This window comes from Gallinula chloropus (genome assembly GCF_964237585.1).
Source record: "Gallinula chloropus genome assembly, chromosome: 2".
In the NCBI taxonomy this organism is placed as follows: domain Eukaryota; kingdom Metazoa; phylum Chordata; class Aves; order Gruiformes; family Rallidae; genus Gallinula; species Gallinula chloropus.
The window spans coordinates 152,900,699-152,913,394 of NC_140086.1; the positions used below are offsets into that span (position 1 = coordinate 152,900,699).

At 42.6% G+C, this 12,696-nt stretch overlaps 1 protein-coding gene across 1 annotated transcript in view; it reads left to right on the forward strand.

The window, feature by feature from the left end:
- The first annotated feature begins 8,636 nt into the window (after nucleotides 1–8,636).
- VIPR2 (vasoactive intestinal peptide receptor 2) overlaps nucleotides 8,637–12,696 on the forward strand; it is a 53,170-nt gene continuing 49,110 nt past the window's right edge. Inside the window, exons 1-2 of the mRNA XM_084279857.1 lie at nucleotides 8,637–8,914; nucleotides 12,010–12,112. Coding sequence (XP_084135983.1) covers nucleotides 8,861–8,914; nucleotides 12,010–12,112 — 157 coding nt within the window. The 5' untranslated portion in view covers nucleotides 8,637–8,860. The remainder of the gene's footprint in view (nucleotides 8,915–12,009; nucleotides 12,113–12,696) is intronic.

The following is a 12,696-nucleotide window of genomic DNA, read 5'->3' on the forward strand; positions in this document are numbered from 1 at the left end:
GCAAGAAGGGCACTTTCCCAAGAAGCTGGGGAACACAGGTTTCCAGGGCCACATAAGCCTGAGAGGGTTTGAATATACAACTCACCAACCCACCAAGCTCTCCACCAGACATCCTCTATGTGTCTTCACGAAGCTGGGCCATTATGCAGCCATGAACCTGGCTGTCATTTTCTATCTGTTTTTAACTCCTTGGAAAACAAGTAGCTCATCTCAATCAAAGAGTAAGTATCAAAGATATAATCTCTAGAGAACAACAGAGCACACATCTGCTCCTAATATTTGCTTTTGCAGACAGATGCCTACTCACCCGCACACCCATCTATCTTACCCCTGGCAGTGGCAGCCTGTGTCACAACTGCCCTGCCTTTTCCTGCTTTTCAGAAGTTTTCTGTTTAATTCTGAATGGGAGGTGTTGATTTTCCCTATGGAACATTCCTGTGGATTACAGGGCTTGCTTTGTCAACATGTGTTTCTTTTACCCTCCTGTTATGTGGGAAAATTCTTCGTACAAGCTCCAACAACCCATCCTGTTTACATTGTCATTCAGATCACATCACCATGGACGATTAGGCTTCACTTACTACCTTATGCTGTTGATTTTTTTTTTCTTAATGGAGGCAGCAATTTTTGAGTGTTTAAAAGTTTGATTACCCTAAAGATGAAGTTTCTTTCATCTCTCCTGGGTAGACCTGAGTTGAGCAATAGAAATCAAGCCCTATATTGATAACTACACCGAAATATCATCTCTCTTCTTGCTAATATTCTTGCTTTATGTATATCCCATTAGGCTGATGGTTATTCAAAGTTTTTGACAGAATGATGTTCTGAATTTCTAAAGTATGCCAAGCTTCAGTCTTCTTCCTGAAGTGATGAAAAAAAAAATCCCAGCCTATGCTGTAAACATTCTATCCTAAAGATACAAAACCTTCATAATCAAAACAACCACAAGCTATAGCTAAATCTGTTTAAAAAATCACTATATACTTACTTGACTCAATTCCAAGATTTAAAATAATGCAAAATTAGCACTCGATCTTTTGACTAAATGAATGTAATATCTCCCTCCTTCCTTTTACCAAGACAGGCATAGCCCAGATTTTTCATGTCTTTTTTAGTCATCCTTTAATACAAGTCTTAATGTTTCATTTTACCCTGTTTCTGGAAAAGAGGCTGTTACAAGGTTCCTGATACATATACTCCTAGATTACCAAAAACTGAAGATCTACATCCATCTTTTGTAAATTGGCCTAAAATATGATTTGTACTAAGAAAAATTTGTTTTATTGAACAAAAACTTTTCTGATGGTAGAGTCTGGTGGAGACTTCTTTTTTTTACCTCTAGCAAACTTTGTTTGTTTTGAAAAGCCCCAAATGGAAAAAAATTAGCTGCCAAAAATAGTCCTATTTTTAATAGAAAATAGAAAATTTCCACAAAGGTAGGCACCTTGTATAAAAAAGTACTTTTTTCTGTGTAAAAAGACAAAAATCCAGCAACCAGTTTTCTGTAGAACAGTGATTCTTCTAGAACAGGAAAGACAGACAAGGACTCTTTATCAAGGAGTGTAGTGATACAACATGACGTAATGATTGTAAAGAAAAGAGGGTAGATTTAGATTAGATATTAGGTAGAAATTCTTCCCTGTGAGGGTGGTGAGGCCCTGGCACAGGCTGCCCAGAGAAGCTGTGGCTGCCCCCACCCTGGCAGTGTTCAAGGCCAGGTTGGATGGGGCATTGGGCAACCTGGACCAGTGGAGGATATCCCTGCCCATGGCAGGGGTTGGGACTAGATGGGCTTTGACATCCCTGCCAACCCGAGTTATTCAGTGAGTCTATGATTCTATGATTTTCATGGATAAGTTTGGAGAGGGACGATTTACCACAAAGTAGGATAAGAGCTTGGAAAAGACTTCTAGAAAGCCTCCATCTACTGTTTGCAAGGAATCCTTTTCACTGGCTGATCAAGTTCTGTCTTGAATAGCAAGTTCTTTCTTTGCCCTGTAAAAATATTTGTCCAGAACAGCTACCTGGATATCAATCTATTAATTTACTCACACCTAGGTTAATCCACATGGTTTCCTGCCAAATTTCATTTAGTCTACATAGTTCCTTTGCCAGTGATTTGTTTAATCTTAGTTTATATTTTAGCAGGCTATTGAACCAAGCATTCTCTAAAAACCTCAGGTCTTTATTTATTTGCCCTGTACCATACCTGTTGAATATATTTTTTTTGACTGTGAATTGCTAAATTTATATGCAACACTACAGATAAGAGCTGACCAGTCCTTTGTGGTTACCTAGCCTCATTACTCTACAGCAAGTATCTCTCTTATATTTCCTAAGATCACATAATTTTTCATAGCCATGTCACATTAACACTTGTACTTGCCACACCCTGACTTGTACACACAGGACTTTCTGCTATTGCCCTTTAGATTATGGTGTAAACACTTGTTTGTTACTCTCTGGCACATGACCTTCCATTTTGCTTTATTAAATGCCTAACTTTGCTCTAGTACTTTATTTTCAGTCAGTCCATTTCTGTAAGATATCCAGCTGCTGATTATTATTGACACTTCATTGAATCCTTAGCAAATGTTGTCATAAATGAAAACCATTACTGAAAATAATTAAAAAAGGACCCCAGTCTGATGTCTGAGGAACTTGATTGTTATTTCCTTTTATCTTTCTATTTATACATCAGCCTTATTTGTCAGGTTCACTTAACCACATTTTGGCCATATAAATTTTTCATTAAGCTCCATCATCCCGCTTTTAACTAGCAATTTCTATGGCCCTGTACCAAATATCTCACTCACAGCTATCTAGAATAAACCTAATGTCTACTTCGTGTAGGAAACATACTTTAGTAAAGTATTGGATTAAGCTGGTATTGACTCCTGTTGGTAAATACTTTTGATTTATTTTAGTTTTCATTTGTCTTTCCTTCTGCATTTACTCTACTTTTCTAACACCTCACCTGCCACTCTATCAGGGTTTTTTTTGCAGTTTTTGAGTTTTGCCTCCAGAGTTATGTGGCAAAGTCTATCCTTTACTTTAAATCACACACAAAAAAATTATCATCATAATAACTAACATTACAAACCCCCTAAAGCTAATGGGGACAATTTTCCTCTCATTGTATCAGAATAAAAAATACTTCAGATTTGCGGAATAAAAAGATATGATTTCTTCATATCCAGTAAAAAGACTCAAAAATCACTGATCAAACCTGGAGCTTTGTAGAAAATCACAGTTAAAATGAGACACTATCTGAGTATTTTCCATTAGGACAAACACCCAAATTATTTTATATTTAATATATAGATTTAAAATTTCAGATTCTACTTCATCTATACATATGAATGTAACAGAATACCTATTAATTTAATCCATTCAATAAGTATTAATGAAGGGACCTGCCTATAATGGGAATATGAAAAATAGAACACACAAAGCTGGAAAGGTTCATTATACTGGAGGGACTTCTCTCACTCTTTTGAAATTACAAAAGACCTGGGAGTCTTAGAAATTTGAGGGAGAGAGGAGAAAATTGCATATTTTACACTAAGTATTATAGACTACACTCTGCATCTTTGGTGAGCAATGTCTCTGTGCCACACCCTGACAGACTTCACAGTTACAGGCATCTCCTTAAACAAATCTTTTAAAAGTCAGTGAGTCCTGAGCTTAACATATTAAAAAGTAGTCCCTTGGTTTTCATCAAATTTCTTGGTGTTTCTAATCTGCAGAAATGTATAATTGAGTAGCCACGCTACTCACACATTACAGAAAGACCACTCTGAAGGGTCCTTCATGTGGCTATGTTGTTAGTTAGGAATATGTGCTGTCTGGACGCATTTGGTGTGCTGATGGGGGAAAACTGCCATGTTGCAGGCCACTGCAAAGATGCAGTCTGTGGAGCAGTTTGAGTATCATCACTGCTTATCGTACAATCTCAGCTACAGCCTGAAGCTACTCTTCATGCCCAGAGACAGCAGGGCACTGTTGGGGATGCTGAAAGGGAAGAGAATGCAAAAAGCTAAGGTGATGATTACAGACAGCCTTTCCTTAGAAACCACCCCCTCCGCATGGTATTGCTTCTTTATCTAAGAAACAAGCATAGGGTTCAACAGGCTATGGAGACGTGCTGACCAGCAAAAATTCAAAATAAATGAGAGCTTTCTAAACAACTGATGGAGCTGCAGATAAAAAACATTGATGAGTTTCTTTTGTTTATTCAGAGAATATGCATTTCAACTTCTCTTACTGCAGCTACTACAACATTTGATGCAGGAGGGTCAATTATTGGACAGTTGCAGAACTGTGCTGCTTCTCAGAGAACAGTGGTGTTGCCGTATATCACCTGGAGCCTGCCCAAGATTTGAATTCCTATTGTCCTGAGCAGGATATGTATCGTTGGCCCTATTCAGGCCTGGCCCCTTCTTTATCATGCTTCCATCTGATCAATGAAAGAGGCTAAATAAGATCATCTACATTAATAGTTACCAAAGATAAAACTTTGGGGGTCTCTAATCTTCTCCAATATAAAAGGTCCAAGTAGCATGTAAAGATACAACATTTGCCTGGAAAACCTCTCTAATGTCTATTTCTGTGGCTGATGAAATCTACCCTTAAGTATTTGGACTGCAGGGGAAAAAGAAAAGTGCCTAGCAAAATGCAGGATGACAGCAGAGAGTGCCTTTAGGATATTTAGGGAATATCAGATCAAGACCTAGTGCCTTTGCTAAGTGTGAAAACTTAGGAAAAGCATCCCTATTGCAATGAGACAGTGTGCTGCATGAATTGAAAGCAAAAAAATCTTTCTGTGGTTTAGAAAGCAGAACTCAAACCATGTGAAATAGCTTGAGCAGCTATTGAAAGAGACACATTGTCCACGATGTATTGTACACATGGTTTGAAGGAAATCCTTTGACGTTTTTCATGCAGTTCAGGTATTTCTGGCAACTGTGTGTTAAGCATTGTGTAAACAATAATCATTAGAGGACTGAACAAAAGAAAAGCTCCCTTTAAACAGTGAAAGCAATATTTTTTAGTCTTTCTATGCATGACAAGAACACAATTTGTGGACAGAATATCTTGAACTCACAAACAATTTAAATAAGGATTCAGCTCAAATGGGATTGATGTCATTGCTTCAGTATGGAAAGCTGTCAGCTGCTTCTCCATGGGCCTGACCAAAGTCACATCAGCTACTTATTGCCAACAGCACGTTGAGGACTCTGAAGAGACAGCAGGCCAGGCAGAAGGTATTTGTTACTTATAACCCCACCAGCATGTACCTTTCTGTCCTGTTTTTTGCATGGGGTAAAGTTAATTTTCTTCCTAGCAGCTGGTATAGTGCTGTTTGGGATTTAGGATGAGAATAGCAACAAACTGATGAGTTGATAACACACTTATGTTTTAGTTGTTGCTAAGTATTGCTTACATTATGTCAAGCACTTCTCGGCTTCTCATGCTGCCCTGCCAGCAGGGAAGCTGGGGGCACATAAGAAACTGGGAGGGGACACAGCCAGGATAGCTGATCTTAACATGCCAAAGGGTTATTTCATACCATATGATGTCATGCTCAGTATTCAAGCTGGGTGAAAACTGGCTGTGGGGCTGATGCTTGGGAGCTGTCTGTGCTGTCAGCACATGGTGAGCGTCTGTGTTGTGCGTGACTTGTTTTGCATATTCCTTTAGCATTGTTGTTACCATCCCTTCCTACTCTCTCCTATTAAACTGTCTTTTATCTCATTTGCTTCTCAATTCTCTCCCCCATCCCACAGGTGGGTGGAGTGAGCAAACAGCCACGTGGTGTTCTGCAGTCTGAGGGGTTAACCCACACTTCCCGTGGCAAGCAAACTTTTCCAGCAAAAATTGGAGCAAACCTTTTGGCTCCTGCATGTGCTGTGGCAACAGACAGCTCACAGTACCTTGGCACTGCTTGCTACTAGGTCCATTACCTGCCGCTGAACTTTCCATTTCTACTTTTGCTGCCCTCTCTCTAACACCCAGGCCCTGCCGATTCAAAATAATATCTATTTCAACCAAACTGCATTTACTCTTCCACCACCTCTATTTTGAAGAGAGGACGAATATCTCTCCTTGCTTGGACTCTGTCCTTTTCCTCTGTGTCTGTGCAGTCCTTCTGCACCTAACAGATACCTCCACAAAACATCTCTGTTCTTCCTTTGAATCTGACACTCTTGGAAATGGCATCAGGTCCACACTGTCTAAATATATATCACTCCTTGGTTCCTTCATAACTCTATCTGTTCTTTGCTGCATAAGGGCATCAGTCTCATTCATATACACCTCTATATATCAACAGCTCTTTTAGTTCCATTCTTTTTTTCCCCTCTACAGCTACTCTAACAGAGCACTGAACTCTGCTATGTTTAAGCAAAAAAACTTGAACCATGCTTTTTGAGCTTCATCCATCAATAATATGTTTTCTTTTCATGCAAAAAAAAAAAAGCACTTAGCTATATCCAAAGAAAAATATTGGTATTTGATGCATCTCTTTCATCTGTTGTCTCTTTCATGTCAGAGTCATTTGGAATAGTGGCAGAATAAATGGTTGGGAAATAACTGATTATTTTTCTTTTCACCTGGAAATACTGATTCATTGAAAACAAAAAAAATCACAAAACGTTGACTCTGGGCAATCTTCTGATAGAACTGATGCAAGTTTCAAATCTCCTCTGCCAGTTCTGGGACATGTGGACTGCCTGCTACCCCAGATACTAGAGTCTGTCATTCCACAGAAGGAATAATGATGACAGTTCCCAAGACTGGTTCTACAAAGAATGCTAACACTTATTTGTTAATTGGTTTTCCAGGCTGCTCAGCTTCAACAGCCTAAGGAGTCAATTGGTCAGAGGATCAAACAGTGGGTTTTGCAACCAACAACTCTTGTGCCCTCAGCTGCTGGGGGGGATCTAGCCAGCGGACAGTCAGCGTCACAGTTCCTCTGTGCAGGGACTGCTGTTGGGCTTACCACTGAAGTACCTGAACAGCCTTGACATGTACAGATTTCACTTGTAGGAGTGACTGGATTTAAAGACCGCTTTCTTAACAGGATGCCAGTCATCATAAGGTGCAAGAAATAACTTCCAAAAGAGAGATAAGACAGAAGGGAGTTTTCCAAGCCTTGCAATAATGATAAGGCACCGGATTCATGTAAAATATAAATTAGAGAAATGGTTTTGAGATTGCTATTTTGGAAAGACCAACAGCTCTTAAGAAATTGCTACGAGCACCCTCAGACTGCATGTGTCAATAACCTAGAGCACAAAGAGGAACCCTAACATTGGTATCAGGCGGGTTGCACTGTGCAATTCTCCATTTCCAAGAGGTGTAATGTGAGAGTCTGCCTGGGAATCTCAGAGCTAGTGGCATAACCAGTTTCTTCTCCAATGCAGATGCTTCAGAAGAAGGTGCAATTTTGCATTCCAACCCACCTGTCACATACGGATCAAAGTCAATCCAAAGGGGTACTACTTTCTGTGGCAATGAAAATATTTTCAGTATTTGATCATATGCCATCCTACAGAAAGTTTTGCTTTCAACATTAATGCTTCCCTCTGCTCAGCATGCAGGTTAGAACAGTGCTCCTTATGGTTCCAAGTACTTCTTTTTAATGATAATCAGGTCTTTCTTCTCAGTGGAATAAAAGAATATTTGCAAATGCACTTTAAAAATTCTCTTCAGATTTTTCCTAGAACTGTCCTTGATTTTGCTTATAGGTGGTTATTTTGGGTGGCATAAGGCTATTTAAGAGAGTCTTATGTTGTCCACTCAGTTCCTTTTAATTTATATTACTTAAATTACAGCGCAGTGTAAAGATGACTCTTGCTTATTCTTATTCTCAGCTAACTACCAGCACATAAACCCTGCTTTTTCTATAACAAAAGGCATGGGCCAACACAAATGTGACTTATTTATATATTTTATATGTATCATGAGGCAAAACCCAAGTGTAAACTGCCAGGCAATAATATAGAGTTAGTTTCCTTAAACTCTTGGTCCTCTATTAAGATGTAAACCCAAAACAAACCAAAACAAAAGAAAACCCTGAAAAATAAACCCACAACAGTTTTGGGGGAAAGATTTTGTAATACAGTTGCTGACCTGCTCAGCGATGAGGCTGACCCTGCCAGGGATCTCTTCACTTACCCCACATCTTGTGTGGGGCATTTGCCTGTGTGTCTCTGACTTGGGGGACCATGCCCAGTCATCTTAATTGTTTCAAGGGCAAAAAGGATCCCAGTGCTGGCTCTGGTGCCTCGGTACGCTGCTGGGGACAGGCAACCAGGTCCCTCTGATGTGTCTGCATGAGAGGAGGGGGTTTCTTCTCACCTCGAGGCAGAAGGAATGGGCTAAACGCCGCCCGGGATGGCGAGGGAGTACCTGTGGGGAGCCGGGATGGGCGGGGGGCGTCCCGGCTGAGGGGAACGACTCGCACCACTTATGGGGGGAGCAACCGCGGCAAGGAGAGGGAGGAGGAGAGAAAAAAGGGAAGCCGGAGAGAGAGGCTGAGGAGAAGCGGGAGGGAAGAGAGCCGTGTCTAGAGGAGGAGCTGAGCGCGGAGAGGCGGCGGCGGGCACGGACTCAGTCGGGCCGGCAGCTGACGGCCGCCGGAGCGGCGGGCAGGCGGACGGGGCAGGTGCGGGAGCCGCCTACAGCCGCAGGGCGGCGGCCGCCCGCGGGGCGGGGGGCTCGGCTCGACGCCCCGGCAGCGGCCCCCGGGCCCTATGGTGCCGCGGCGGGACCCGGCTCCTGCTCGCCGCCTTCGACAGGGGCCCGCGGAGCGGCGCGGGGCAGCGGAGCCCGCCGGCCCTGGCTCTTGGCTGGCATGAGGAACCTGCCGATCCTCCTTCTCCTCTCTCTCTGCTGGAGCCTGGGGCGGGTAAGTCACCCCGCGCTCACCCCCGGCCGCGCCGCCGGGAGACGGGGAAAACTCGCCCCTCCAGACCGCGGATGGGGTGACCCCTACGGCTCTTCTCGCCGTCCCAGTCCCTGAGGTCCCCGGGCGAAACCGGTTCCCTCGCAGGTTCCCCCGTTCCCCGGAGCGGGGGGCTCAGCGGCAGCCGCAGCAGGTGCGGAGACTTCGGCTCCGGCGCACGCACTTCGGGAGACAAGTGACTCCCGCCACTCGCTCCTACGGGTGTCCCCGGGCGGGGATCTCGCAGGGCAGAGAGCTTCTGCCCTGCCGGGACCCTCAGCCTGCCTCCCCTCCAGAGCTCGTGGGACCGGCTCTCTGTCCGCACAGGCAGCACCGGGCCGGAGCCGCAGGCGGCGGGGGGCGCCGCCCCGCATCCCCGGGCGCTCCTTAGGGTCCGGGACGGCTCCGCCCCGGCGGGCAGCGCGGGCCGAGCCCGAGCCCCGACATCGGCGGAGCGGCGCTGGGGGGGCTGGCGCCAGGGCACTTGTGCCCCCCTACTTCGGCTTTCCCCGGCAGCCGGTGGGCACCCCTCGTGTCCGGAGGGTTTGCACCGCCCTGGCACGGGCTGCAGGGTCGTGGACAGTCATCATATGGGGCAAAGGAGTAATTTCTCTCCCATACATGCAGCCGGATAACAGCCTACAAAGCACTCGGAATGGTAAAGTCTCCAAATTTGGGGCGTCTGCTTTTAACATCTAAATTATTAAACACTTCTTCAACTGTTAGTAGAGGTCGTAGCGTTGCTGGAAACATGGTTTACAAAAAAAAATGAGCAAGATGTACCCGCTAAATCTTTCCGATTGTTGTTACCATGAATTTAAAACAACATCATTTCCACCAAAAGCTGGGGAACCATACTGAAGGGAAATGTAAGCTGCTTGTCTGAAGAAATAGTTTTCCAGTCCAATTGCTGTTCTGGACGCTTTAAAAATTGTTTGGCCACTAACGATGCAGAGAGACTCCTCGGCTGGATTTCCAGCTGACTGTACACCCCTTCAGTGCACAACACAGCGCACGCGGGTCTGTGTTCAGTGCTTACTAGGGATAACCTACACTTGGTAGACGGAAAGATGGATGGCCACCAGCCCTGAAAGGCGGTGAGTGCCCTCAAAATCCATTTGGGGGTTCTTGATGTGTTTCAGGACATGATCAGTGCCGCAGAGTCTTGAGCCCTAAATCTCTGTAGCTTGGTTAAGTATGTCGGAATGAAACTGGTGTATGTATTAGCATGAAGTATATTACAGTTTGGCATGTGTCCTAGGTTTGAAAAGTAGTGTTAGGTTAATTTTGGATACAAAGAAATTCATATCCTCAAAGTAACCTTTGGTGTTAGATCACTGGTGCAGGAAAACTTTCAGTTCTTTTGTAAGTATGAGAGATATCACTTAATCAGTAGGTTTCTTAATTGCAGTAGCTCTTTTGATTTACCCCTCACTTAGTTAACATTTCCATTTACTGGAACCTGCCTTTCCAAATCTCAGTTACCAAATGTTTGCAATTGGAAAAAAAAATAATTAAAAATCTGTTACGTGAAAGGAAAATGCAATTAAGAACACAATGTATACATGGGACTTGATTTTACATGGGAGCTCTCTGGAAAGTCGATAATACATAACAAAACACCGATACTTTCAGTATAGTGGTGAACTTTCTATTTTAAGTGTTAGAAATTCTAATTTATGTTAAGGTACTGTACAGATTCACTTTAAAAAGAAAAAAATCTGCCCCAAAACTGTATTATTTCAATAACAAACCATATAATTTCAATTTCTATTTGCTAATAGAGAGAAAAGATGGGGGAAAGGAAGAAAGGTTCTGATGTTGTAGATGGTGAAATGAGACATTTGGAGAAGAGGCAGATTTTTGTGAGTTTTCACAACAGCTCTTGCTGTTATGCTTATGGCTACGACGCTGCATTTTTAAAAGCTCCGCAAGTGACCTGCCCACAAACTTCTGCAGAATAATCAGATTCTCAGTCCTGACTCTGGGTCCTAGGTCCACCATCACACCGTAGTTAATTAAGTGTTGCCATTTAAATGAAATATTGTCTCATGAATCAGAGATTATTACCAGATTCTGTTATTAAACGTCTCTTAAAAAAGAGACAGAGGGGGAAAACTCAGAGAGAGACTACCCTTTTCTTGGTAACTACAAGTGTGAGGGTGACTGAAGTACTGCATGTCCACTTTTTATTTCATTATGAGGTTATTTCATTTGAGCAAATCTCACTGTCCCTTCAGTTCCAACAATATTTCCTACTTCTCCATTTGTCATTTCTTACAGTCCCTTCTCCCATGCAGCCTCTTACGGACTCTGAATGTTCTTCTATTGTGCTCTGTCTGCCCGTATGGATCCAGCTGAGTTCAATACAACTTCCCGGTGTCTTGTTTCCTTCCCTGATAGTGCTACCTACATCCCTGTCTATTCCCTTGGACATGAATAACCCTTTTGGAAAACCAAGGATCTAGGGTCTGGGCTATAAATTAGTAAAGGCAATAGTGCTTTCATTTTTAAAGGAGTGGGGTTGTCTTCCTGTGTAGCCCTTGCTTGAGTCAATCATACTCTGGGGTTTTCAGGAGATAAAATATTCCCGGTGGAAAAGGGATGAAAAGCAAAATTTACCATGTCAAAGAGAATGTAGTTTGATAGGTTTTCATGTGATTCATATGAAGCTGAAAGTTGAATAACTTACAGAGGCAAAAAAGGAAAGCAAATGTGTTTACTTTCCTTTTTGAGTTTAACTCTCAGTTTTTCTGGGGGAAACAATATTGATGGATACACTAAGAAGTAAATATTTTCTTGTAAGTGACAAGTGACCTTGAAATGCTGCAGGACGGAGCCAGTGAATGCTCTAGTGCATTATTTTAACATTTTGTTTTGAAAAGTCAATGTGTGAGAAGCTAAAATAGGCAATGACTGCATCTTTAAAATGACTAGCACATACTTGGGCAGAACCAGTGCCAGTTGAAGTTGTGCATTTCATTATCAGTAGTTGCATTCTTCATAAAGCGTTTTAATTAATTTCTCAAGACTCTGGCCTATTTGTTAATTTGACACAGGTGAATGGTGTCCATCCAGAATGCAGATTTCAGCTGGAGATTCACAAGGAGGAAACAAGGTGCATGGAACTTCTCAAGAGTGCAAAGCCAGTAGACCACAAAGGTAAGAAAAGAGAAACTGTAACATAGAGATGAGTGGAGCATTCAGGATTTTCTCCCTGTACCTTCCTTGTTGTTGCAGTTGCTGTATTTGTCTATATTTAAAATTTAATGTATTTTAGAATTTGTGTGGATTTTGCATTAAAGCTGCAGCAAGTCTGTTGTGAGAAGTGAGCTAGGCATGCATTAGGTGGGATGCTAGATGGGAGTAAATGCATTCCCATGTTTTAAGCTGTTGCTGCTAGTGTTTTCTGACTGGCAGAGAAACTGCAGGCTGGTGATGACAGGACCAGCAGAAGGAACAAGTGTGAGGAAAAGTTGAAAGCCTTGGATCCAAGCATCTCTTTCCTGCTATGGCTGAAAGTAAAGTAGCGGTGGCAGAAATGATCTCTGTGGTTTCCCAGGTAGATGTTTCAAACAAGAGATCAAGTTAATAGACTGAGTACTACAGAGTCATGTGAAGGAAAAACCTGTTTTTTTAATTCAAAACCCAAGTTCTTTCTGTTACTTCATTTTGTTTTCTCTCTACGTAGAAAGATAAGTATATAGATACAGATATGGCCAATTGAATTTAATGAAAGAAGGAAG